Below are 25466 nucleotides of genomic sequence, written 5' to 3' on the forward strand. Positions count from 1 at the left end.
TTCCAACATAATGAAGTGCATTGTTACAGCTACTATTTGAGCCCAGGAGTGAAAATCCAAGAATGATCCTGCTGAGGTCACAATTATTACCCATAATAAACTGTTCTTTACCCCGGGCTCTCCAGAGGCACGGCCAGCTTAGCAGCATGCAGGCCGCAAACAACCAGAGTTACTTTATAGGAGCTAGGCAGTTTCTCTGCACTTGTTCAATATATTCGATGTCAGTGACATCTCCTACAGCAACAAGCTCCTCCATGGAATTTGGAATTTCAGAATTGCAGAAAATTTGATGGGCAAAGCAGCATTTCTTGACAGCATAACAACAAATACACCCATACTTGGATTTCCAACAGTGTAAATGTTACCGTACAGCTGGAACAGGGCAGTGACCAACCTGAAGACATTTTGCTCTCACAAGTATTACCAGTTCCAACCCAAAATTAACGCTGACCTCAAGGTGTACTTACACAGTACTTTGTCAACAAAGCAATAAAAAAGCAATTTTCATCCCGTGTGGCCCAGCACACCACAGCAGCTCTCCACCGCCACATCTGTGCCAAGGGTAGAGGTTGTAAATTGGATCACTGAAAAAGTACGAGTCAAAAAACACCAAGAATATCCCAGAAAAAGGCAAGTACACAGTTACTTACAGCAGGTTAGCCACCAAAATCAACAGACCATGTAAGTAAAACCCGAGAAACTTAGTTTTGGAAAGCTCAGGTCCTTTCCACAGAACTCAAATAATCCTTGGCAAAGCAGTAACATTCCTTAAAAGCGGGTCTTAAATAACTGCACACCTGTCGACATTCAAATAAAACAACTCCATGGTGAACAGAGGCCAGAGACTATGTAAGAATGTGATAAATAAAACAGAAGAGGAACGATTGTTAAGGTTATTCAACAAGAGATGGAATAATTGCAGCTTTTTCCCCAAATCATCACTGTTCTTTTTAAAATTTCATCTCCAGAAGAATAGCTCTCCGCAAACCTGTCCAGTATAATGAGTGCCTCAATCTAGAGCAAAGAACAAACAGTCTTTCCATGGTACTTAAGGAAAAGAAAGCTGTATAAGAAAATGCATCTTTGAAACACTTTTTGTGGCAGCAAAAATAATGTGAAAACATTCATACTGACCTAACAGAAATAATAGATTGTCATAAAACTACTTATTAAATTCATTAATAGATGGGATGAATATGAGGAGGTGACCCAAAGATAACTGACAACTTGCCAAGTGTTCCAATGACCAATATACCAGAAGCATAAATATCCAAGCTCCATGCTCACACATCAACATTTGAAAAAATTCGTTTTGTATCTTGCAACAACAGTACCCTCTACTGTTACAGAGCAGAATAGCACAAGATGAACCTCAGCCCTGACCATCACGGACACCCAGTGCAGGAACAGCTACCAAGAACATCTAAATAGCTTTATCAACTAGATGGTTTCCTGTCAAGATCTTTCAAGTTTGTTGGTTTCTTCACACTAGAGTCAGGTTTGGGGTTGGTTATGACATACAGCTATTTTCTTCCCCAAGACTTTTTTTTTTTTTTTCCAATCAAAGAAAAAAAAGTTTTATATATACACATAAAAAACTATCCTCTAAAGATCAGAGAGTCAACACTACAGCAACATCGGGATCATTTCTGTAAAGCCAAAAGTAGCTTTCAAAGGGGGGTTTTAGCTTTTAAAATTAGTGCATCATCCAACAGCCACACATCACAGATAAATCCAAACACTCAGATTCTTCAAAAAGCCAGTTGATGGCTACACGCCACCTGCAAATGGCCCTAGGGGTAACAACACAGGCAAACTTCTCTACTCCTGATATCTTATGACCACTTCCTAGCCCCGTGCTGGAAGAGGGATGCGGCGTTACATTGCAGATTCAGCACAGCCAAGAGGAGAAATGGGGAGATAGGCAGACAGTCCCTGAGCTTCAGCTTGGGATGAAGTTTCCAAACCCATTCACTGAAGAATGTATTGAGTGGGGATTCAACACAAGCTATGGACTTCAGGAGAGACAGCCCTCTGGGCTGAGCTGATGATCTTCAGCAGAGGAGAAATTCAGAAACTGGAAGCACATACAGCCCTTCTCAGGTCATGTGGAAAGCAAGGGGAAGTAGAAAAAGCACCGACTGTACGAGCATTAGAGGGCAAAAAAGCTTGATTTGAAGCACAGGCATTCCATGCAATACCTGTATGAACAGGCAGCAAGAAGAAAAAAAACATATAAGTTCATGGAACATTTAAACTAGCTTATGAGGTTACAGTCAATGTCCCAAAACGAACTGTGGATGAATACATTTCAGTGCATTTATCGAAACTACACACCACCTGCCTTGAGAAACAATAAAATCCTTCTGTACAGAGATGAAACTCTCTCCCTGTTCAGGGCAGATTTGATTTGTGCGGAATCACCAGATACTTCATCTGCGGTTTGCTTTTGGAGTTTTGCTTACGATCAACTTATAGATTTTTAGTTTAAAGTTTTTCCCCTTGAACTTTTTAATCTTGAACTTCCATTATTCACAAAGAACTTTCAAAGTGAGCAACATTAGAACAGAATCCCTTACCTTGTGATGGATTAATCAATATTATGAAAAAAATCAACACTTTGAAGCAGCTACCATCGACCGGATCTAGGCACCTGAAAAGGACTCTGCCATTCCTCAGAGGCAATCAATCAGATGTCTTAATCCTACCTTAGACAGTTCAAATTATACATCAAAACTCTAAGAATTAATTCAGGCTAAAAAAAAACACACATATTTGTCTCCTGTTTAGAATGTTTGATAACTAGCAACTGTCACCTACGGGCTAGTAGGTTAGCTTTCCCATCAGGATACATACAGGATGGTTTCTCGTCTTTCCACTAGGAGCAGACCCAGAACCACAGCTTTATACAGTCCAGGGCAACAGCAACAAGGCATCCACATATATGGCAAGTATACAAATATCTGAATCTTGGCAAGGGGTCATGGTACCCTTCCTGCAGACTATAGTGATGTTACGAGTTATAGTGAACAGCAAGCTGATCTGAATCAGCACCACAATACTGAAACCCCAATGTGTTTGCACTGAGAAGCGTGAACAAGAATATAGCCACAACCTACATTTCCTACTCCATTCATACAGACAAAGCCTCAAAAAATAAAAAATTATAGTAGCCTGGAGTACCACACTCCAAGAAACATATGGACAAATTGCAGGGTCTAAAAAAGAGCAGTAAGAACGATAAGTGTCTAGAAAATTTAAGAAAACAAGACTGAAAAGAAGACTATCAACTAACCTAAAACACACAAACATATGTTGAGAAGGGGAGGAGGGTATTCAAAAAAGCTCACCATTGACTTGATTGCAATCAAAATGATTTAGGGCAGACATGAGGAAGAATCTGTCTACAGGGAAGAATAATTAAGCACTGGGATAGATTGTCCAAGTTTCCATCACTAGGTTTTATAGAGTACTTCTGACATATGCTGGCATAAAATTATGCTAAAAATATTGTTTCTAAAGTCCTGGAGAAAGACCTCCTGCAGTTCTTTCCAAGGCTATTTTCTACAATTTCCTATAAAGGAAAATATTTTGAGTGGCCATTGTTAAAAAAAAAAAAAACACAACACACACAGCTTCTAAAATGAGTGGCAATATTTAAGATAAGATAATCAAGAAAATAAACATTACTAAAAGCACAGTATATTCATCTACAGTTAAAAAAGCATAGGACAATCAGTTCACAAATTAAATATTTACTCAAGTATGTTAAAAAGTAAACAAACTGTAATACAACAGGAAAGGAAACTACCTTGCAGTTCCAGCTCTCACTCTTGGCTGTTTCTTAATGCCAGTGAAGGAGCTGGGCTAAAAGATAGAGCCCAGAAAACAAAAACGCAAGCTACTGGCACGGAAATACACAACATAAATATTAAAATAACTGAAGTTTTATCAGTTAAAAATGAATTCTATTTTTTTAATTAAATGCATTACCTACAGATTCACCATTCAAGACCACTGTTCTCATTTTTAACATCAGGGCAGTGATAAGAGATATATATGGTTTCTGCCATAAGGTATTTTTTAATTCAGCCCAAGTCTCTAGGTGGTTACAATCACAGCAACTTAATATCATTCTCATTAGTACAATTACCCAGTATCCATCTAGAAATGTAGTGCACTTTGAAGCCTGCCTTTTAAGAGAATCTAAAATTGCTCGCCTTGCTGCAGAAACATGAGGGAAGAGAAGAATTAAAAATAATGGACTAGCTCCTGTCTTCAAGATGAAATTTCTGATTTATGTGAGCCTGCACGAGATCATAATCCTGGCTTGGAGTACAGCATCCAACATGCAATTGCATGGGATTTATTTGCCATGTGGTAGCAAATAACCCCATTTCCTCTAACATTTTATGAGACTCAACAGCCATTCCAGAGATGAGGCTTCACACTGTACAGGATGTAAGAAGGGAACCACCCAGCAATCAGTGCAACATGCAGCCTTCTGGAAACATTCATTCCAATAGTTCCCACTAGACAAGGGCAACAGAAATACTACAAATGTATATTTTTTAAAATAATTTTTTTTATAAGGTATACGCTGGCACATGCTAGGAGGAACAGATAAAAGTTATTTTAAGAGAAGAAAGCTTGAGGAATAAACTCAGTTATCTCTTCTTTCACTAATAGTTGAGTTTATGTTGTTTGTCACTGATCATTAACTTCTGTGCCTTGGAAATCTCACCTTTAAAGAACAAAAAATAGCTTCTGTGAAAAAAAGAGACAACCGCTACTGCTGGTGTGGTCACTGCAAGACAAAGCAGTTACGAGCAATTGGATGAAAGGACTCAAAAGGTAGATGAAGTGGCAACATGCCAGACTATGGACAACACACATCCTGTTGCACAGCTGAGGGAATGCTTTAAGTAGACTGCAAGGGTTTAAAATCAATGAAGAAATTCATGGGAGAAATTTAAAGAGCTTAGTGTGGATCCTTGACTAAAAAAATAAAAATAAACTACCTCAAAAATAGCTTGGAAAATAACATCTGCACTGTATGGGAAACTGCAGAACTAGATTCATCTTGAAGAAAGAAGTCCAGAAAGTTGGAAGATGACAGAATAATCAATACAAATGCTCAAAGGGATTAGGAACAACAAACACAAGTACACACGGGAAGCATGAAGGCTGCTAATCCTTTTGGAAACGACACGCTGCTGCCACTCATCTCCCCCAAAACAGGTTGCAAACCCAAATTTGCAGCCTCCTCAGTAAAGATCAAACTTGGGTTCAGCACTCCAAATATCTCCATGTTTTTTGTCATAACCCAGACGTGCCCCTCATTAACAGCTGGCAGCACTGTTCAGGTGCAGCAGTGCACACCCAGATCCAGCTATCAGCAGCAGCACTGTCTTCTCCAGGGGGAGCCAGTGATGACTTGCACAGCCTCCCCTGCAACCATCATCCTCACACCAGCCCTTGACATCTGATTATACAGCAGTCTGTGATACCCATCCTCTTCCAAACAGTTCTTTGTTATTCTGGGCTTACTAAATAGCTGCTTGTCAAGTACTCAGAGGCTAAATTACTAGTGGTGCACAAACAGTCACTGCCTTTCCTCCTCGACTTTTTCCATCTGTCAAGCTCAGGAGCTTCAAAATAAAGCCCTGATTATCTCGGAATACCCCACTTCTCATACTGCCTTTGGGACTCCACTGCCTACATCCATGACACCTGCAGGATGGCAGGCAGACATACGGAGAACATTCTCAATGCCCATACCATCCTCTGAGTCCTTCAGGGGAAGGAAGTGACGGTGGCCACAAGTCACAGCTCAGGAGGTCCAGATTGGACTTCAGGAAGAACTTTTTCACCAGGAAGGTAGCGGAACATGGAACAGGTTCCCAGAGAGGGCACCTGCTGTCTGATGCCTGGTTTTCAGCTCATCCCTCTGTTCCTACTCCCTGAACTGTGACTGCTTTTGGATTAAGGCTCTTCAGAAGCAAAAGCCTTTTTGGTAGCAATGCCATTGCCTGTGTTGTTGCTGCACATTCGTATCATCCATTCAATGTTAAGTGTCCATTCATTCATCTGGCATATCTTCAACAAGCTCCAACGTAGGCACCATGCACCTCCTGTACAACAAATGCATGATTAAGTGCTGTTTGAAGCAGAAGATGAATAAAAGAAAGTACATAGAGTGATTGAACAGACATGAAGCAGAAAAAAATAGGGAAAAACAAAACAAACCACAAAGTCTTCTAAAAAACAATGAACCCTCTGTCTTAATGCATCACGCCTGGGCTCTGGGGAGGGCTACAGACAAACAAGGGATTGTGCAGATCATCAAACACCAGGATGCTAACACATGACCTATGAGGACAGACTGAGTGAAGGAGGCTTGTTTAGCCTGGAAAAAACAAAGCTTTGGGAAGACAAATCACAGCCCTCCAGCACCTGCAAGAAGGCTACAAGGAAAACAGAGCCTGGTTCCCAAAGTGTTGCACGGTGGGACACAGAGGCAATACACATAAGTTGAAGCAAGAGAAGTTGAGGCTGCATATACAGAAACATCTGTTCACAGTCGAGACAGCGAGGTATTGGAAAAGGTTGTACTGGAAGGCTGTGAGGTCTCCATCCTTTGAGGTTTTCAGAACCTGAGTGGATAAAGACCTAAGTAACCTGGTCCCAACCAGTAACCAACCCCATGCTGAGCAGGAGGTTGGACTAGAGATCTCACAACGTTCCTTCCAACCATTATCATCCTATAATTCACAAAGTCTTACTCTATTCTTGAAAAGCACCAAAATTTTTCAAAGGAGAAAAAAATTAATTAATAGGAGGGTATATTGCAGTTCTATTTAGTAAAAGATCTCTTTTTACCACTAAAACTGCAGTGACAGTGGCTAAACAGACCCAGAAAAAATATATGAATATAAACCTGGGAGAGAGAAGGTTAAAAGACTCAGTTTTAAACAATAGAATTAACATAGAGACAGAGGTCCTCCTCCAGCAATACACTGCCCCTGGCTCAGTGCAAACAAATCAAGAAGGCACTGATTGATTGGCCACCCCAGATTACCCTTAATTTACTTCTCATAATCAACCCAAGTCAAAAACCAGAGTATTAAGCTTTTTTTTGCATTTCAAAACAAGAATGTAAGAAAGTAACAGAGAAAATAAATATTCAGAGTTAGTCTGAAGTGGATATTTCCCACTTGTAACTTATTTCCCAAGCCAATTTCCAAATTTAATCCTGCTTTGCTAGAATAAAACTACTTTTATCTTCAAGCTGATCTCACATCCATAGTTACCACATATGACTTAACTGTATTTTCTACCAGGATTTAAATATTGACCACACTGTGTCTTCATAATCACTTTTTTTTTTTAATAACACTTTCTGCTATCCATTTAGGTCAATTTTACCAAAAGCTAATAGGAAAATTAAATTATTTCACCATCTTCTTTACTCACTTATGCTTTTAACTAGACTTAGAGTGCTTTTTCATATACAATCAGTTTGTGAAGCTCAGTGCCTTGGAAAGACGGTGCCAGAAGCTTATAGGTTTGAAAAGGTATTTCTCCTCAACTAGCAAAAGTCCTTTAAATTAAACTAACTGTCCTGAAAAATAACTGAAGTAACTAAGCATGGTTTCCTTACGACTTCAGATTTGTCTGGATTTCCCTCCCTCTGCAATAACACAAGCATGGTACCCCAGAACCTTGCACCACTAAGTAACATTCCCCTACTCTCCCCAGGTTCTTTGGGGAAATGTATGATAATTTCAACTTCTTTTTTTTTTTTTTTTTAAATAAAAGTCCAAGTATTAGCATGAAGCTGAAAAATACCTTCTGAATAGGAGTGGCAGGAGGCAAGAACAAAAACCTGTTACAAGATGGGACTTGATCAGATTATGAAAATGGGTACTGGCAACTGGATTAGACAAATAGCAAAGTTCTTTCCAAATTAAGTTACTCTAAAAGCAAGTAACTCTGGAGAAGGGATTTTTGACTTAGTATTTACTGAAACTCACCCAGACAATGGCAGGTGCCACTTTGTAACTGCACAGGAAAGTGGAATGCTGTGATTTTTTTAATTTTTATTTTCTGAAATAACATTGACCCAACACTTAAGAGCTTTTGGCATTGCAGTCCTGGTGAGGGGTCAGGCAGCAGACATCTACTGCCCTCAAGTGGTACCTGCAATAACAGCACGCCTCAGCGAGCCGCAGCCTCCTCACCTGGCTGCCTGCAAGACTGGAACTGATGTATGGACTTAAACACTTCAGCCTGCCTGGTATGGATCAAATCCAACATTTCCAAAGAGCTGGAGCGGAAGGGAAAGGAAGGCTTCTGTATTTTCACACTATATCAGTTTCCTGTTGGGATCCATTATACGAGCAAGTTTCCCAGCATATCTGAACGCTTGCCAGCAGAGAGGGAGCTGCTTAACCATGGGCTCAGCAGAAACTCTTCCATTGCAGCACGTCCCAAAGTCAATTCACGTTACCTCTGCTATCATGTCATTTAGTCTTTGAAAAGATTAAAGCATCTAAACAAACAAAAAAAATAATAGGACAAAGCAAAAAACTCGATTCCTCAGGGGGGAAAAAAAAAAAAATCACAGTACCACATGCTACTCCAACTGAAGTGGGAGACACAACGTGCCTTTTTAAAAATCACTGCTTACTGGAATAGACGAGTATAAATCATGGGGAAAAGAACAGTTCATGCAGGAAGAGGCGATAGGGATACTGCAGCTCCTGGTGCATCATCTGGAGTTCTCAGGAAGAGATCTGACAGCAGATCCCACAAGACTCCCAGATCCCACAAGACCTTCCCATGAGCACGAACCGCTCTTCGATCCCCCCAGCCACCTGTTCCAGGGCACAAGCAGCAAAGCTGACTGCAGGCTAAATGCTCTGACAGCTTTTGTCCAGCTCTTCCAGCCAAGCAACTGCAGCACATTAAGTAGTCCATCGTACAGATATTCCAAACTTTCCTTAAGCAGGTCCTCAAGAAGAGCCCATTATGAGATTAGCTAACATCACGAACCAGGCTGAGGATAAAGAAAGCTACTTATGGGGTAATTCCACTGCTGCAAAGACACAAACAAACGCACGACTGCTGAGTGAGGCGTGTTTATACTAAAGCAGCATTATGTCAAACACAGCGATTAATACACAACACCTGAGAGGGGCTTTTTAAACCTTTTAGCTACACCGCTAAGTATTAAATAAAATCAGCCAAAGTAGCCCAAACTTATGCAATTATATTTGAGTGCGCAGGAAAAAAACAAACAAACAACTTATCTTCGTTCTTTTTTATGCTACAACTGCAAAGGTTGCTGGAAGAGAGTGAAATACCTGGCACCAAAATTTCTTTTTACCCAGCACTATACAACAGCAGGTTTCTTTAGTCCTTCATCCATCCTTTGAAGCAGGAAATGCAACTTGCATAGGAGAGCACATCATAAAGAATATGTAGCCCTAGTTTATGAGCTATTTTTAACTCTTGTTTAAAAAAAAAAAAAAAAAAAAAAAAAAGAGCTTTAATAACTATACCAAGAAACTTAAAGCATTTAAAGGTCAGGATGCAGCAGCCTGAGGGCAGTCTCTTTACATAGTGGCCTGTTCTCTATTCACAGGAGCACAAACTATTTCTTCGATCCAACACATCATAATTATAATACTAACTTAGTGAGAAACAGCACATGCAGCAAACAGAAGTAATAAAACACGATATTGTGCAGAACCTTTCATATTTTACTAATGCAAATATGGCTTTTTTTTTTTCCAACGTGCAAACCTCTCAGAAGTTTGGAAATATTCAAATTAAGTCCTTAAATATTAAATAAATTTAGAAAACTCAATCAGAAGTAACACTTTTTTTTTTTTTTTTTTTTTTTTTAAGAACTAGAACTCATTTTGCAGTCTTTACACTGTATTAGCTCGGTCTTCTGCTTCTAATGAAGTACTGGACCCAAACACAAAAGGACCAATATAGAGAGAAATTAACGTTGTAATGACTCATATTTAATAATAATAAAAGCCTTCCCAATGCTCAAATAAGGCACTTCTAAGCAGAGATTACGGCAACAGTGCTAACAAAAATGCAGAATTACTAATTTCCGAGCAGCATAATAGAGAACCGCCTATGCTCTATTTAGAACGTGACAGAATTGTGTGGGGCAAGTCTCAAAAGGCAAAAAAGAGTCTCAGCAACTAAATTCACAGTAATTAGATTTCTAATTTTACCCAGAGCATTAGTGACTGCTACGGTTAAAACCGCCTGAACTGTTCCATTATTTCCCACTTCTCAAAAGCTCACGTTTTCAGCCTTTGAGCACAAATTCTCGAAGTTTAGTCTCTGCTTGAACGTTTTTATTTTTATTTATTTATTTTTTAAGTTTAAATAGAAGAAAATGGAGTTCTGTGCCTGAGTATGGAGAGCAAAATTAAACTTTTCCACAAGGAAAAAAAACAAAACAAAACAACAAACAACACAAACATCAAAACCCCAAACTACCTTCAAAAAGAAAAATGCAGTTGCGGTTTTAATGCAGCTAGAAAGCATGAAGTGTTGTGCCTTTGATGTGGTGAATCTGAAGGTTGAAAACCCCAAACCAGCATTCACAACTGTTCAGGCACTTGCACAGAAGCATCTTAGGCAAGTTGTATGAGCTCGTAACACCAGCCTCATCATCCCCTAATTACAGCACCTACACCAAGCCACCAGCACGGCCCAAGCAAGCCATCACCTCGCCAGCTTTGTTACTGACACTACACTTTTAAAGAGTGCTGTGTTTGTACAAATAGGAGCAGATCATCTCTGCCCCAAGCAAGCAACTTCAGCATATTACTGTTCTCTCAATCTAGCAGATGCAGAATGCATTAATACAGGAGAAGAAGCCTCCTTTGGCCAACTGGATGCTGGATTGAGAGCCTGGAGACCTTTATTCTATTCATAGCTCTGCCCTTGAGCTGCTGTGTGACACGGAATAATTTCACTTTCCTGTGCCTCCGCTTCCTCTGCCTTCCTGAGTCAAGTCTATTTAAGCTACCACCCTTCATCCTAAGAAACGTGTCTCAGTACGTTTTTTTTGATTAGGATCTCTAGACACAATCGCAATTGAGCAGCAATACTTAGGTAGCATTACCGCTGCTAAGAGTTTGGTTCATTTCTGACAAAGATAAAAAGATTTTTGTACATTGTACATATAAATTATTAACCTTGTCAACATTGACTTAGAGTAAGCCTTAGTGTGTGGGAAGCCCTCAGCTACTTACCCCTTTGAAAAACTCAACATTTATTGATTTCTGTGCCCTCACATCCTTACTACTTCCTTTAAAGCGTTCTATAGCTACGCTGCATTAACTCTGCTTGTTCCAAGAGGAAAGGGGCATACTTACTCAGCTCAGATGAACCTCAGATTTAATCAATGTTCCTAGTGCTGAAATCCACTGGAAAACAGCTAAGAAAAAAATGACACCTTGCAACAGGGACTGAGTTACCATAGAATGGATCCCAGCATCATTTGAAAAAAAGTTTAGGACAAACATATATATTTATATATGTTTATAAGCTCCTAAAATACAAATAACTATTTAGGACATGGTTGGGCTTTTTTTGGAACATAGCAAGAAGAGCTAAATTCTGACCCCCAAAGACACGTCCCTTTGATTGTGCAAGCCTATGGCTATTTCACAATACTAAGTACCAGTTATGAAATACCTTGTAGTTTCTGTACCAGACAAGAATTTTGGTGCTAGCCTCACGAGCTATTATTCCCCAAGACAGCAGTGCATACAAGAGCGATGTGCTCCTGTGGTAGAAGTCAGCCATCTCAGGATATGCACGCAGAGCACAGATTGCATTCTGCTTGGTGTGTGGGTACACAGCTGCAGTCCTTGGGAAGCACAGAGGCATGCAACTCACCGAGCTGCACCTCGCAACCCAGCTGTACTGTCCTTGCAAGTCATCGCCAGGCTTGGCTGGTGCCTTCCCTCTGCCTGGCACCGGGATGTAAATTGTTTCCAGCAGAAAAATGAGCTCTGACAGCAACAAAAGCACTAAGTAGCTTGGCAGAAGACAACAATCTAGGAAAAATCTCTTCTCCACAACGTGCGTGTAACAGACATGGTCAGAATCAGTACTAAGGCCATGGCCAGACCGCAGCTGCCAAGCTCGAGACAAAGCACAACCTTTGCCTTTTGCCAGATGTTATCACCCCAACAATGCCAGCAGAACTGACGTGAGCACAAAAGATGCCCAAGGTCAGCTTACCTGTATTAAGGCCAAGGAGAAAGTCCAAGATCTAGCTATCAATACAAGTGATTTATGCATCAATATTCATCAACATCAAATGAGTGCTGGGGTGGAGCATCCATCAAGTCCAGTAACACCTGAAGGCACAACAGCCCCTGCTGTGTTGGCTACAGGGCAGAGGTACAGCTTTTGTGTGCCAAGGGGATGTACGGTGATAGGATGGAGGCAAGGCAGGGAACTGCTCGCCAAACCCAGACAGTGAGGAATGGACAGGAACCGCACAGCAGCTGGGCAATGGAAGCTCTGGGAGAGGGGGACACAAAGACATGAACGAGGGACTCAAAAAGTGACAAGCCTGCCACCGTGAAGAGAAGCCAGAGCACCTGACTGCTTTAGGATGTAAAACTATCCTAGTGTAAGAGGATAGAGAAGTACTTATTTCTGCACCTCGCTTTCATACCCTGGTGGCTTATACCTAAAGCAGTAACTCGGGGCTGAAACAGCTAGAAAAATGGAGTGAGTGCAAGCACCACGTTACAGCCGCTCCTCGGACCAGAGGTGCTCTGCTTTTACTGCCGCCAGCTACCTGCCCCTGGAGCTCCCTAAGCCTCAGGAGCGTGCTGGGAGCTCTCCTCCTGCAGAGAAATGCTTGCTCCTGCCTTCGAGGGCTCCGTCAGGCACATTTCCCATTGCCCCGGCAGAGTTTTGCCCCATGCTGTTAACTTTACTGCAGCACTAGAAATTCCCAGAGGGACAGACAGCAGAGTCCCCGGAACAGCGTGGCTGTAAAGGATCAGAGAAAGATGAAGCACACATCCACCCACACTTTTTGACACCCCTGGGGAGGTCACTGCCACGACTGAGTTCCCTGAGCTCCAGGAATTTGGGCTTCGCCACACTCCTGATTCTGGCAGGTTCCCAGGGAGCACAAAGTAAATTGATCAGCGATAACGATGTCTGGGCACCAATTCTATTTTTTCAGTGTTCTGCACAGATAAGAGATCTGCCCACCACAATTGGCGCTCTGAAATTTCTGCTTTCAAGCTCAATACAAGCAAAACATTTCAGCCTAACAGGAGAATTCTTAGAAAAATTAGAGTATTTTACTAGGCAACTGTCATTTTAACACCTTTTTTTTTTTTTCCCCTATCTTTGTATCTAATAATCACTGCTCTCTTGATAAGTTACTACCTATTTAGAACCCTTCTTTCAAAAAGGCATCACTGGGATACTCATATCTCTAAAGCACCTGAAAAGCAGCAAAGAGATCCCTTAAATTTGTTGCTGGATCCATTTTACAAGACCTTTCTAACCATTCATAATCAGTTTTGGTACAATAAGTTCAGCATTAACATGGACTACAGAAGAGCTGAGCAAAGAAACCGACTGAGCAGTTCCTAGTAACTATGAACTCCTAATAACTCTGTTTCCAGTCTCTTCCCCTGCAAAGAAAAATAACAAACCAACTGTTTCAGGAAGCCCATGCTGCTGCAAAATACTGCCCAAATCAGTTCTCAAAAGCAACTAATGCCCACGAGGTTAGCATCTATCAGGCTTCTCAGCCTGAGGAGGAGCAGCAGCAACAAAGTCTACCCTAAAGAACAAGCACACACCCCTGAGGCTATGGCCACAGACAGCTGCAGAGCACCAGAAACAAACCATCAACATCACCATTTGTTTGTCATCCCCACCAACAGGGACACAAGTGCCTCGTAATCCCACAGTAGAAAATGATGTGCTTCCTCATCCACCTAACCATAAATCCAGCCAGCTGAGCTCCGGCCACTTTCATCAGAGATTTACGCTCGCAGTGCCAAGTTGAGCTGGCCCTGAAATGTTATTTTTATAGGAGCACTTCTTTCTCCTGGCAAAGACAAATAGGACAGTAACTCCCAGATATAGAGGTCTGAACACAAAGGTAGTGCACATTTTCACCCCCACAAAGGGGATGAGTTTGCCTCCATGGCCTGGCTGCTCACTGGTGCTGAATGTTTTTTAGCTGGTTGTCATTAAAGAACAGAATGGAAAGAAGTCAGATGTCAGGGTAAGCAAGATCCCCTCCCTTACTGTAGGACAAGTAACAACCCCAGTAACTACAACTCCAACTACAACTGCTATAAATCTGCCACATACCGTCACATGTATGGTGAGGCTTTAACTACACGAGAAAGGGCATGCGTGTTCCAAACCCTTGTAAAAAGACCAGCTTCTTCAACGCATTTTTAGTCCTTAGCACAAGAATTGACAAAAACACCATTTCATTTTGAAGGAGAGAAACCATATGTGAAAGGTACAAGTTTGATTGCTTTTTATTAATTTAGCCTTATTTGCTGTGAGACTGGTCTCCATGGAAATGCAAGCAGACGAAAAACCTGCAACCAGAAGTGAGTCAGTTTTGCCTGTTTATGTCTCCTCAGTTCCCATAGAAACAGATATTAAAAAAAAAAAAAAAAAGAAAAAGGATAAGGGTCCTGAAATACCTTCAGAAAATCTCTTCCCAGAGCTTTATCTCTTTGGCTGCCTTTCCAGAATTAGAGTTGAAAATAACATTGAGCAACAGATGACAGAGCAGTGACTTGATTTTGTTATGGAGACATCAACAGAAAATACCTGGGGATGTTTCAGAAGCCACATTCAAACCGAGAGCTCAAAATCTATAGTTATAAATTGTATTAACTTGGGTTCTGGCAGAAGTACCCGAAGTAGAGTATATTTTCAAATTAATTCAATGCTAATGTAGATGCAAATACAATAAAGAACTGGAAAACACAGTCATGCTGCCCTTGTCCCAAGCATATTTCAATACTCAGAGAGGCCAAAAAAAGTGCTGCCTTGGGGGGATGAGTCCAATATTTCCATAGCCAGGACATTTTTAATGGAATCAATCCTTCCTTACAACATACTCATTTTTGCAAAATCAGCTATACATGTACCAGGTTAAGTAACAAACATCAGGATTTCATTTTAACGTGACCATATTCTGCCCTTCACAGCTCTCGGTAAAAAAGTATTCCTCCAAGGAGGGATATAAAGGAAATCCTGAAGCACTGTCAGCAAGGCTCCATCTCCTTCCTACTGTCCAGAGATGCCGGGGCACCTTCCCACACGCTGTCTCCTTCACAGTAGCACAGATACCATCTCCTTCCTCCTCAGAGCCAAATGTACCGAGGTATTGGAAAGGACAGAAGAGAGTTGTTAGGAAAGAGGCTGTGGTGCATGTCTCAGCCCTTCAAAGCCTGCTACTATCACTACTATTATTAGTTAATAAATCCCTGGCAACTCGCTGTACATAAACAGAGCTATGATTACCTGCTGCTGCAAGGTCCTTCACGTACGTACAGGATACCTAGCCTTGACACCAAATTTATTTCCTTGTTTATGTCCCACTCCACGTTATCAATTCTACACACTTAGCACGCCACGAGGCAACCCAGCACCTGGAATCAGAGGGACTGCCTGTCCGCAGAGAGCTTGCGAGAAAGGGTTTTTCTTACTGCTACTGACAGAGACCAAAGCTGCATTACGGAAACCAGGAAAAGAGAAAATAAAAATAAAATGGAAAAAAGGAAAGCTCACCTCAATCCTAAAAACTGCTCCTACAGTCCCAGCGATGCCCAGAACTCGCAGCCCTCCAGCACTCAGTGTGACACACCTCTTTCTGTGCCAAACTGCTGCTCTGAGAGCTAGCAGCATCACCACACACATGAGAAAGGCAAGGCTGCAGGAAGAACAGCCCGTCACCATGCTCAAGACAAGGGTAAGAGAGGGGTCACAGCCGCTGGCAGTTTGTCTTGAATGGAAGAAGCAGCTGAGCCTAATTCAATCTTAATTAGCTCACATTAGCGAATTCAGTCTATTCCTGTCACAGGAAAAATAAGCCTTAGAGAATGAATTCATTTCAATTCCCCGTTGTGTTTTGGCAAGGTGTAGAGTCACTCAGTAAGGAGAACGATCTCCCAAAACTCGTGAAGGCATCACTCAAAGAGGACAGATTTAAAGTCAGGCAGAGATGGTAAGAGAACCACGGACATGCATCTTTCAGAATGTTCAGAAGTTTAGCTCCCTTCTTGGAGGTGTCAGAAGTGGCAATAAATGACATACTTCAACTGTTTGCTTCTTACTGTAGCAGCTGAACATACAAGCATCCACATCTCGGTGTGACCAGAGTTCTTACACTCAAATCCCTAACAGCCACGTATGGGCGTTTTCTAACACATTAAGTGAACAAATCACATGAGCACCAAGTAAGCAGGTGAAGTATTTTTCACCATACTCTATGACAACTTTGATTTCTGGCCGGTATTAAGTACAGGTGTCAAGTTCTCTAAAAGCAGTCTCTGAAGAGATTACGAGGGTGTCAGATACCAGGATCAGCTTAGATTCCTGCCTCTGCTGGCACAAAGAACGGATTAGAGGGAAAACGTATGTGACCACTGAAACTAGGGAGTCACCGACACCAAACAAAGTCACTGGTCACGTGAAAAAAGAAAATAATGGAATGAAAAAGTGACATACGCATAAAATCAATACTCTCAGATTATTAAACACCCAGGAATTAACAAAGCTAACTTTGTTTTGTCCTTTTCAACTTGAGCCTCGTATCAGTTAGGAAGAAATTTACAAGGTCACAGATTGAATTCCTAGGAAATAAAAACACAGCTATCAAACACCATCTGCCTCCTGTACTGATTAGGCAAGGCTTCCTTTAGACAAAAGAAAATATAATTGCAACTTTATAAGGCATATTATGTTACACGTGCTCAAGGAGGCCTAATCACGGTTAAATGAGCAACCTCAATTCCGTTATTTGTTAACTCCCAAATGCTTATTTATAGAAGCTTAACGTTAACTCCTCATATCAAGTTTCCCAATATAGGATTTTGAATGTGTAATTCACGTCTGCATAGGTTCCTCATGTATAAAATTACATGATAAATAAAACATTTTTAGTACAAACAGAACTCTAATGATCAACTGACAACCACTACCACCTTTACTGCTTTCAAAAGCAACCACATAAAAACTGTCCCTCTTACATTTGACTGCTGCTTACACTAAACTTGCAAGGAGCATCATGTGATATTTAAGACAATCCATAAAAGTTTCTAGAAGAAAAGGAACGATGGTACAGCGCATACCAGTTGGGACAACTGATAAAGATCAATAAGCTAAATCTTCAAGTTGGCATCACTGCTTTGTAACTGTTGAAGAAGTTTAATATAAGCACTGTAATTTCCAGGACTAAATGAAGAACACATTTAAAACACAAGATTAAAATATAAAAAGTAGACATACACCTAAGACAAAGACAGTGACATCACCTCCTGTCACAACACCCTGGGTACCTGGAAGCTGCCAGGACACCCAACACAAATTATTCTAACTTAAGTCATCTTTTCCAGTAGAAGCATTCAATTTCTGGAAATCCACCTCTGCCTACACCTTCGCTGTATGACCACAAAACGACCACAAAACCCCCAAGAAACTGCCATGCTTTAAAACAAGAAATCGCACACAAAACTACAGCCACAAAATCCAGAGGCAGAACCTGAAGAAATGTAGAAGCTCCCCCAGCGCCCTGGTATGTGGCACAAAGACAAGGTTCCTCCTCTGCATTTAACAAAGTTCACACACAGGTTACAGCCTGAAGGGTTTTGCTGTGCACATGGGGTTTTGTTTGGTTTGGTTGGGGTTTTGTTTGGTTTTCGTTTTTTTTGTTTGCTGGTTATACAGGCTGGGGGAAGTCTCAACACAATTTCTGATGCTATGAAAGAAGCAAAGGATGGCACGGATGGCAATTTGGCAATATAACATGACCAAGCTGTTCTTTTAACTACATTCTGCACTTATTTCCATTTGGGAAGGATTTTGTACATATCATTGACAGAAGTGCTAGTTTTCAGAAGGTCACAATCAAGATTTTGACTCTCTCCCTGAAGCACCAACCTGAACAAAAATCTCCCTGTCCAGAAAGACGCTACGTGTCACCTTGCAGAAGTTCAGTCTTGTGATACCTGTTCCAGCACAGGTCACCTCAGCAGTCCTCCTGTCAAATTCACTGCATCAGTGCAAACAGCATCTCCGAGCCATCATCTGCCATCGCACACAACTTCTCAGGGCATGTAACAGCAGATACGGAGCGTGCAGAGGTAGAAAAATACCATCCAGCTTATTAGGCATTGCAGCAGGAGCCTCCAGCAGCATGCCCAGAAACGCAGTACAGGGAAGGAGAATTGGAGCGGTGGCTGCTGTTGGACACAAACCCAATCCCTCTGGATCAGAGCTTCCCAGCCGCTGATCCAGAGCATCGGTTGGCTGCGAGACATCTGAAACAACCCATGGAGCAGCTGCAGAGAAGGCTGGATTGTATTTTGGGCAGGAAGGGGAGAAGAGAGAGTTGTTTTCTTGTTTTTATATTTCAAAAAAATTTATTCTCGCTTGCAAGCAATTGGCACAAGCAGAAGTAGAAGCACTAACTGAGCAATCAAAGCTCAGCCTGATTTCTATCCCACTGCAACTAAACCCTCCCGCGGCATTACTGCACCGTACAATCCTCGGATTGTATCCGGTGAGGTCAAATGTCTCTTTGGGCTTCAAAGGGTTGGGAGACACCGCTTTGGATGCCAGGCAGCTGGCAGATAACAGCGGGGAGGATGGGTGGGAGATGAGGATTTCTGAAGGGCACAGTGAGATGAGAGAGTGACAAATAGGTGAGCAGGGGAAGAAACCAAAACCCGACAGAGGAGAAAATCCTTGCCTTTTTCTTTTAGGGGACGGGAAAGGGGGGGAGGATTCAGGGAAGGAAACCCTTGGCACGTAACCTCTTCGTGTTGAGGATGAGCAGTCACAAGCTCAAAGGGGACGTTCTGCTGGGGACCGAGGTCCCAAATGCAGGTTTACAGCGCGTGACCCTGGCTTCGCACCGAGCAGCGCCCCGGCTGCCCCCGGCACAGCCCCCGGGGCAGGGGGGGCAGCACCCCCGGCCCCTCGGGGCCCCGTCCCCGCACTTACTGGAGTCCTCCCAGCGCAGGAGGTGCAGCTTCCAGGCGGAGTAGTAGAGGAAGCCGAGCACGAGGAAGAGGCAGAGCGCCAGCAGCACGTTCCGCACCAGCACCAGCAGGCCCATCCTGGCGTCACGGCCGCCCCGCTACGGCACCTGAGGGACCGAACGGCAGCGTCAGCGGGGCACGGCCACCGGCACCGCCACCGACCCGCACCCAGACCCCGACCCCGGCCCCGCCCGTCCTCACCCCGCCGCCCCCGGGCTCTCGGCCGCCGGGCGCGGGCCGCCGCCATGCCGGGCGCTGCGGGACCGGCCCCGACACGGCCCCGACACGGCCCCGACACGGCCCCGGCCGCGGCCCCGGCCCCGGCCCGGCCCCAGCCGCCGCCGCCGCCGCCGCCGCGCGCAGGGGGCCCCGCGGCCCAGCCAATGGCGGGGCGGGGCGGGGCGAGGCGCGGCCAACCCGCCCGCATAGCGGCCGGCGGCAGCCAATGGGCGAGCGCGGGGGGCCGCCTCCGCCGCCAATCGCGGGAGGAGCTCCGGGGGTAGGAGGGGGGCGCGCCGGCAACGCCGCTGCCCCGGAGGGGCGCTGCGGTGGGGAGGCGGTGCGCATGCGCGGGGGTGCTTCGCTCTCCCCCCCTCCTCCTCCCGCCCCCCCCCCGCTTTAAATCACGGCGCGGCGCTCGGCCAATCAGCGCGCGGCGCGCAGAGACCCCGCGGTAAATCACGGCGCGGCACTGCGCCTAGGGGGGTGCTGGGGGCACCGCGCCGCTGCCCTGCCCTGCCCTGCCCTCCCCTGCCCTCCCCCCACATCCCCGGGCTCCCCGCTGCCCCCCCGGCACAGCGCCCTTCGTGCCACGCAGCCGGAGCTGCTCCCAGGCCTTTCTGGGGCGTTCGCCCGTCCGCGCCTCGCCCGCCCCCCCCAGCGGCCCCCCAGCTTTGCCCCAGTGCTCCTTCGGCAGGGAGCGAGTGAAAGATGTCCGATAGGAGGGAGCGCGGGGAGGGGATGATGAAGAGGTAGGAAAGGAGGGGGAAAAATAAATCTAGTCTAAAATAAAAGGTACCGTACTGAATAGCCCCGCGTTTTCAGGGTATTAATGAAAAGCAGTGATTTCCTGTTTCCACTCTCCGTGATTCAGTGCTAACACAAGGAAACAGAAAGCCACGTGAAATTAAGGGACTGTGGTAGGGCTGGTGTCAGCACAGTGGCATTCCCTGCTGTGGGCAAGCTTGGGTGCCAATGCCTGCAGGCAGACAGCATTGTGGTGGTACAGGCTGAGTCCTGTTCAGCCCACTCCCCTGGGGAGGGGCAGAGCCCACACAGGGCCCAGGGAGAGCTGGGGGGGCCCTGCTATTCTGAAGCACTGCAGAGATCCCAGCTTTACATTCAGCACAAATGAAGCCATGCCAGCTTGCTGAATGTGCTGCATCCTTGCAGCTGGGCTCGCAGATCCATCACACTTCTCCATTGGGACACAAGGAATGCACATGGCACACTGACAACCCGCTGGGCCCTTCGGATGCAATTTTCACAACACGAAATCTGAACAGATCCATGCCAACACCCAGATATCACTGGCACCAGCAATCCCAGGGGGTGGAGAGGGGCCAAAACCACAGCAGCCCAGCCCAGTCCATGGATCTGGCCCCCACGGAGCACACTGTCCCCCACCTCCCCAGGGCTGAGACATTCAGACACTGGTCATGCTCACCCATCCAAGATATCTGCCTCCCCTCCAGCTGCACGGCCGCTCCCGCAGGTTCATGTCCTCAAGCAGCCTCACCGCCTCCTGCTCCGCAGCTCTGTCACAAGCACCCAGCTCCTGCTTGCCTCTCTCTGCACCTCTCCATCCTTCCGGCCAGGTAGCGCAAGCTCCCTATCTCTGCACCATATCTGCTCTGGACGTGTTCTGACCTCACCTGAAACACCGCAAGTTGACCGCTCGTGCACTCAGAGCTCAAACTGCCTGCTCGGCGGGCACAGCAGGTGACCTGATTTTGATGAGGAGTCAGATAAGCAGGGACCTGTTGCATGGAGGCAGATAGCAACAAGGCTGGGGCTTGCCAAGGAGCCTGGGTTTGTCGTTCGGAAACTCTACCCCATGCTATCAGGTGTCGGCGTGCTGGAAGGAGCCCAGCGTGAAGTCAGGCAGCCTATCTGCCTGGAAAAACCCAGGGAGGAGAGTGCCATGCGTTTATGGAAATCAGGTACCACCACCTGGCAGCTAACAGCCACGAGATGAATTACAGCAACGATTAGTGGAGTGATCTGGTTCGAGTGGCAGGGCTTCAGTCTGAACATGTTCCTACTTAGCTTACACATTTCATTTGCAGGCAGATGTCAAGCTGGATGTTGCTAGGAGAATGACAGCAGGGGAATAATTAAGCCTGATTAAATCCTATCATATTGCTGCGCTGCTTTCTGGAACGCACTGGAGCTTTTCCAGCAAAACTGACCAAATGAAAGGGCAAGAACTGTGGCACATTTTGGTCCACACAAACCCACTTGCAGTCAACCCGCTAAACCCTGGGATGGAGCCTGTGTCTGCCCACGTGTTTGCAGAGCATGCCCCACAGCAACACTGGCCTGCAGGCTGGATGAAGGGCTCGGGGAGAGGACACACTGCAGATAATTCAGCAGGACCAGGAGCAGGCGGTGCCTGTGGGTGTCCCACACCCAGCTGCCCTGCATCAGCCCCACCAGCTCCCCCGGGCACTCACATCGGTCTGGGTACAACCCAGTGCCCACATAACATGCAGGGCCAAAGCTCTCCTCTGGTTCAGGCTCTCATATCCTGATAGGGCTGGGCCACATCCTGGAGACCTTCAGCAGAACTTTTTCCTTCCCCTCCTCTGAAAGGAGGCTGGCACATCAAAACTGCTCCACAAACGCAGCTTGCGCTTGGTGTCATCAACCGCAGGCACTTCCTCTGCAGCAGCACCTGTTTGCCTTTTTGTTTGGTAAGGTCAAACATCACAAGGTGTGACACGTCAAGGTGAATAACAGCGATGTGCTCTTTTCTCAGCAGTAAATAAAGTTGTGCTGTAACTATCCACACTGGTTGCCACACACACATCTGTCTCCAGGCTCCCTCCGCAGCGAGCCTGCTAACCTCATTTGACTCTCTGCCCTATAGAAATTCTCATTCTAATACTCACGCTGTAATCCTTCCCCCCAAATTACATGTCATCACATCAGCCTTGATACTAATTAATGTAATACATTATTATTAATTAAATGCCACTAAATACCACAGCAAAGATCTCTTTCCAGTAATGGCTAGACAGGGATTACCTCTGCTGATGCACGGGCTCGGGGAATGAAACGTGGGCTGTAACACACTCATATTTTGTCTCCATCACTCCAGCCAAACTTGTTTTTATCTCACTCATCATGCATTATTCCTAAACGCGTGCTGTGCGCTCTGGGGATCACTGTGCTCAGTTTGTGGGCAGCACTTTGCATTTCTGCTGCTCTGGCCACCCTCAGAGCAGCCCCACTGAATAGCACTGGCCGCAGTCCCTCGCAAAACGAGCTCAAACAAGCCAACCTCTGCTGAAAAATCCTGCCCCCCTCCAGATGTTTTGAGCAGCACAGAGTCACACTCACCGGGGCGCAGGCGGCTGGGCAGCGGCAGCCTGCATGCACACATCGCGGCCACCCCACGCTCCCCGTGGTCTTCCTCGGGAGAAGGGACGAAGCGGTGCTGCCCGGCGTCCCGCTGCGCCAGGCTGAGCCGCCGGCCGGCACGCCACGCGGCGTTTCCTCGCCTTAATCCCAACGTGCTACGTCTGGCTCGGGCGTATTTTCCGAGAAAGGAGCGAGGCTGCCTGTGACGAGGGGAGCTGGCTCTGCCAGCACTCCCGGGGCTGCGTCAGGCATCCCTCGGACGAGCAGCCTGCACCCCCTGCCTGGCTTCAGCTCACACATGTACTGTCCTCCCCTGCCTTCTGCTGGACTGAAGAGCCTGTCAGAGCCTGGCATTTTCTCTTGGTGACACTGTGCATATGCTGCGAGCAACCCCCCCCATCCATCTTCCTGACGAGCAAAATATACGGAGTTGCTTAATTCTCTAACCGCCAGGCTTTTCCTCCCACCCTCAAGCCATTTTTTGCATTTCTGATCTACGCAGCCTCTCCAATTTTCCTGAATCCTTTTCAAGACGCAGAATCCCACAAAGAGCCTCCTTAATGCTCAAGCTTGGAGATTAAATCTGCCTTTTCCTACTCCCTGTCTTAAAGGATTGCTTTAGTCCTTGCTGCCGTAGCACCAGACTGAGCCTTCACAGGGGGTCATCCCAAATCTTCTCCAGCCCCACCACTTGTCACCTGGGCTGCTGGGGACACCTCTCTCCATGCACATCCCTCACCTGCTCCCTGCCCCAGCATCACGAGTACCAGGGGTGACACTTTCTGGGGACCTGTCGAGCCGAGCCTGGCAGCTGCAGCAGGTTTGGAGCTCTCTGGGAGCGGACGTCCCGGCTCTCATTAGCCGGCTGTGCGAGGCGATAAAGGACAGCAAAAAGCACAGCCGTGCCTGCCAGCTCTCAGGCTGGTTTGGGTGTGAAGTCAGTGCAATAGCACGCAGTGCTCCTCACGCCGCGCCCAGCCCACGCGCAGCGCCAGCAGCGGCTCAGGAGCGCGGCGCTGCTCAGTTCCTGCGCTCTGCACCGCGAAGCAGCCCGGCAAAGTAACGAGCCGGGTGGAGTTTCCGCATTTAATTCTGCCCCTTCAAGAAGCCAGCTGAGGCTTTCTTTGAATATTCACCACTCCAAGGGGTTTCTTTCTCCCCAGCAGCCCCGCAGGGAGATGGATGTGAAGTGAGGCTTTTTCCCAGCCCACGCAGGGTATCACCATCGCTTCTCTTGTGCACTGATGATGATGGAGTCTGGCTCCCTCCAAGCCCATGCTGTTCCCTTCCCACTCCAAGCCTATGGCACGAACCCAGGCTGCTGTCCTTGGCACCTGGCATGGACAAAGTGCCTGTTTGATAGGTAACAGCGTGGGGGAGCGAGAAGCAAGGTGGACCCAAATTACTGAGATGATTGTTAAATAAATCTGAATCTCACAAACCACTGGAACCGCAATGGCAAGAACCTGGGTGGGACGCGGGGGTGGTGGGAGGACCCGCTCCCATAGCCCCAGATATCTCTCGAACAACATTTTGGTGATGTAACTGCAGCTCCTGTTGAAACACACGTGTTAATTTTTAACAAATACTCACCTGGTAGGAGGCCAGGATATTTTGAAGAGCTAAAGCCATGAGCAGAGAAACAGCAGATTGCTTTGCGCCCAGGCTGTTAATGGGAAGGCAAAAAAGCAGTGAACGGCACCCCGCTGCTGTCGGCACAACACAGACCGTGTCAGAGAAACTTCTCCTTGGGCACAAGGAAAGGTCTGGCTGGTAAGAGCATCCAGGCAGCACACTTTGGCTTTTCCATAGGAGTCAACGATGATGTAGGATTTTAATTTAAAAATGTACGATAAAGAATTAATAAGGCTCATGTTAGATTAACTGCGTGCATTAACAACTAAGCTCTGAGGTCTGTCCATGAGCCAAGATTTAATGGGGAGACATCAACAACTGCGAACACGTCTAGACCCCCAGCGACTGTTTCTTGGTCAGGTGCCATTTAATATTTTTTTAAATCAATTATCTAGATGACAAGAGACAGGCTTACATTTGTGGCTGATCCAAATACCGAAGGGGCTGCTTGCTGCCACGCTGCAAAGCGAACATCCCACCAGAACAGCCCCAACCCACGGTGCAGGCACAGCCCTGGCTGCAGAGGAAGGTGCTTGGGAACAGCCAGGACGGACTGTACTGCGGGATGGAGCATCTCCCGGAAAGCAGGGGAGGGAGGGAAAAAAATGTTTAAGGAAAAAAGCCAGAGAGTGAGCCATCCCCACGCACAGCTGCTGCTTGCGCTTGCATCTCAGCGCCTCGGCTAGGCGAGAGGTGAGCCAGAGACGTGGGGAAGGGATTTCTGAGCAGAAGCAGCTCTGGCAAAGCCTATTTTGTGCCAGATTCAGGTCTCAGAACTGCAAAACAGACACAGGAATCTTAAGAAGCAGCACCGCCGCCATGACAAAGTATCTAAAGCCAGAAATGGGGCAAAAATAAGGCTGAGAGATGGGAGAATGAGCAACTGAGCTGCATCACGAGACCATCCCCTGCCATTCTAGTGGGAAC

At 45.7% G+C, this 25466-nt stretch overlaps 1 protein-coding gene across 3 annotated transcripts in view; it reads right to left on the minus strand.

Moving 5' to 3' along the window:
• ST3GAL3 (ST3 beta-galactoside alpha-2,3-sialyltransferase 3) overlaps window positions 1-19426 on the minus strand; it is a 164644-nt gene extending 145218 nt beyond the window's left edge. For all 3 annotated transcript variants that reach the window (XM_032192630.1, XM_032192629.1, XM_032192628.1), the window contains exon 1: window positions 19282-19426. In XM_032192630.1, coding sequence (XP_032048521.1) covers window positions 19282-19396 — 115 coding nt within the window. In that variant the 5' untranslated portion in view covers window positions 19397-19426. The remainder of the gene's footprint in view (window positions 1-19281) is intronic.
• Between the last annotated feature and the right edge of the window lie 6040 nt (window positions 19427-25466).

This window comes from Aythya fuligula, chromosome 8 (assembly GCF_009819795.1).
Source record: "Aythya fuligula isolate bAytFul2 chromosome 8, bAytFul2.pri, whole genome shotgun sequence".
NCBI lineage: Eukaryota > Metazoa > Chordata > Aves > Anseriformes > Anatidae > Aythya > Aythya fuligula.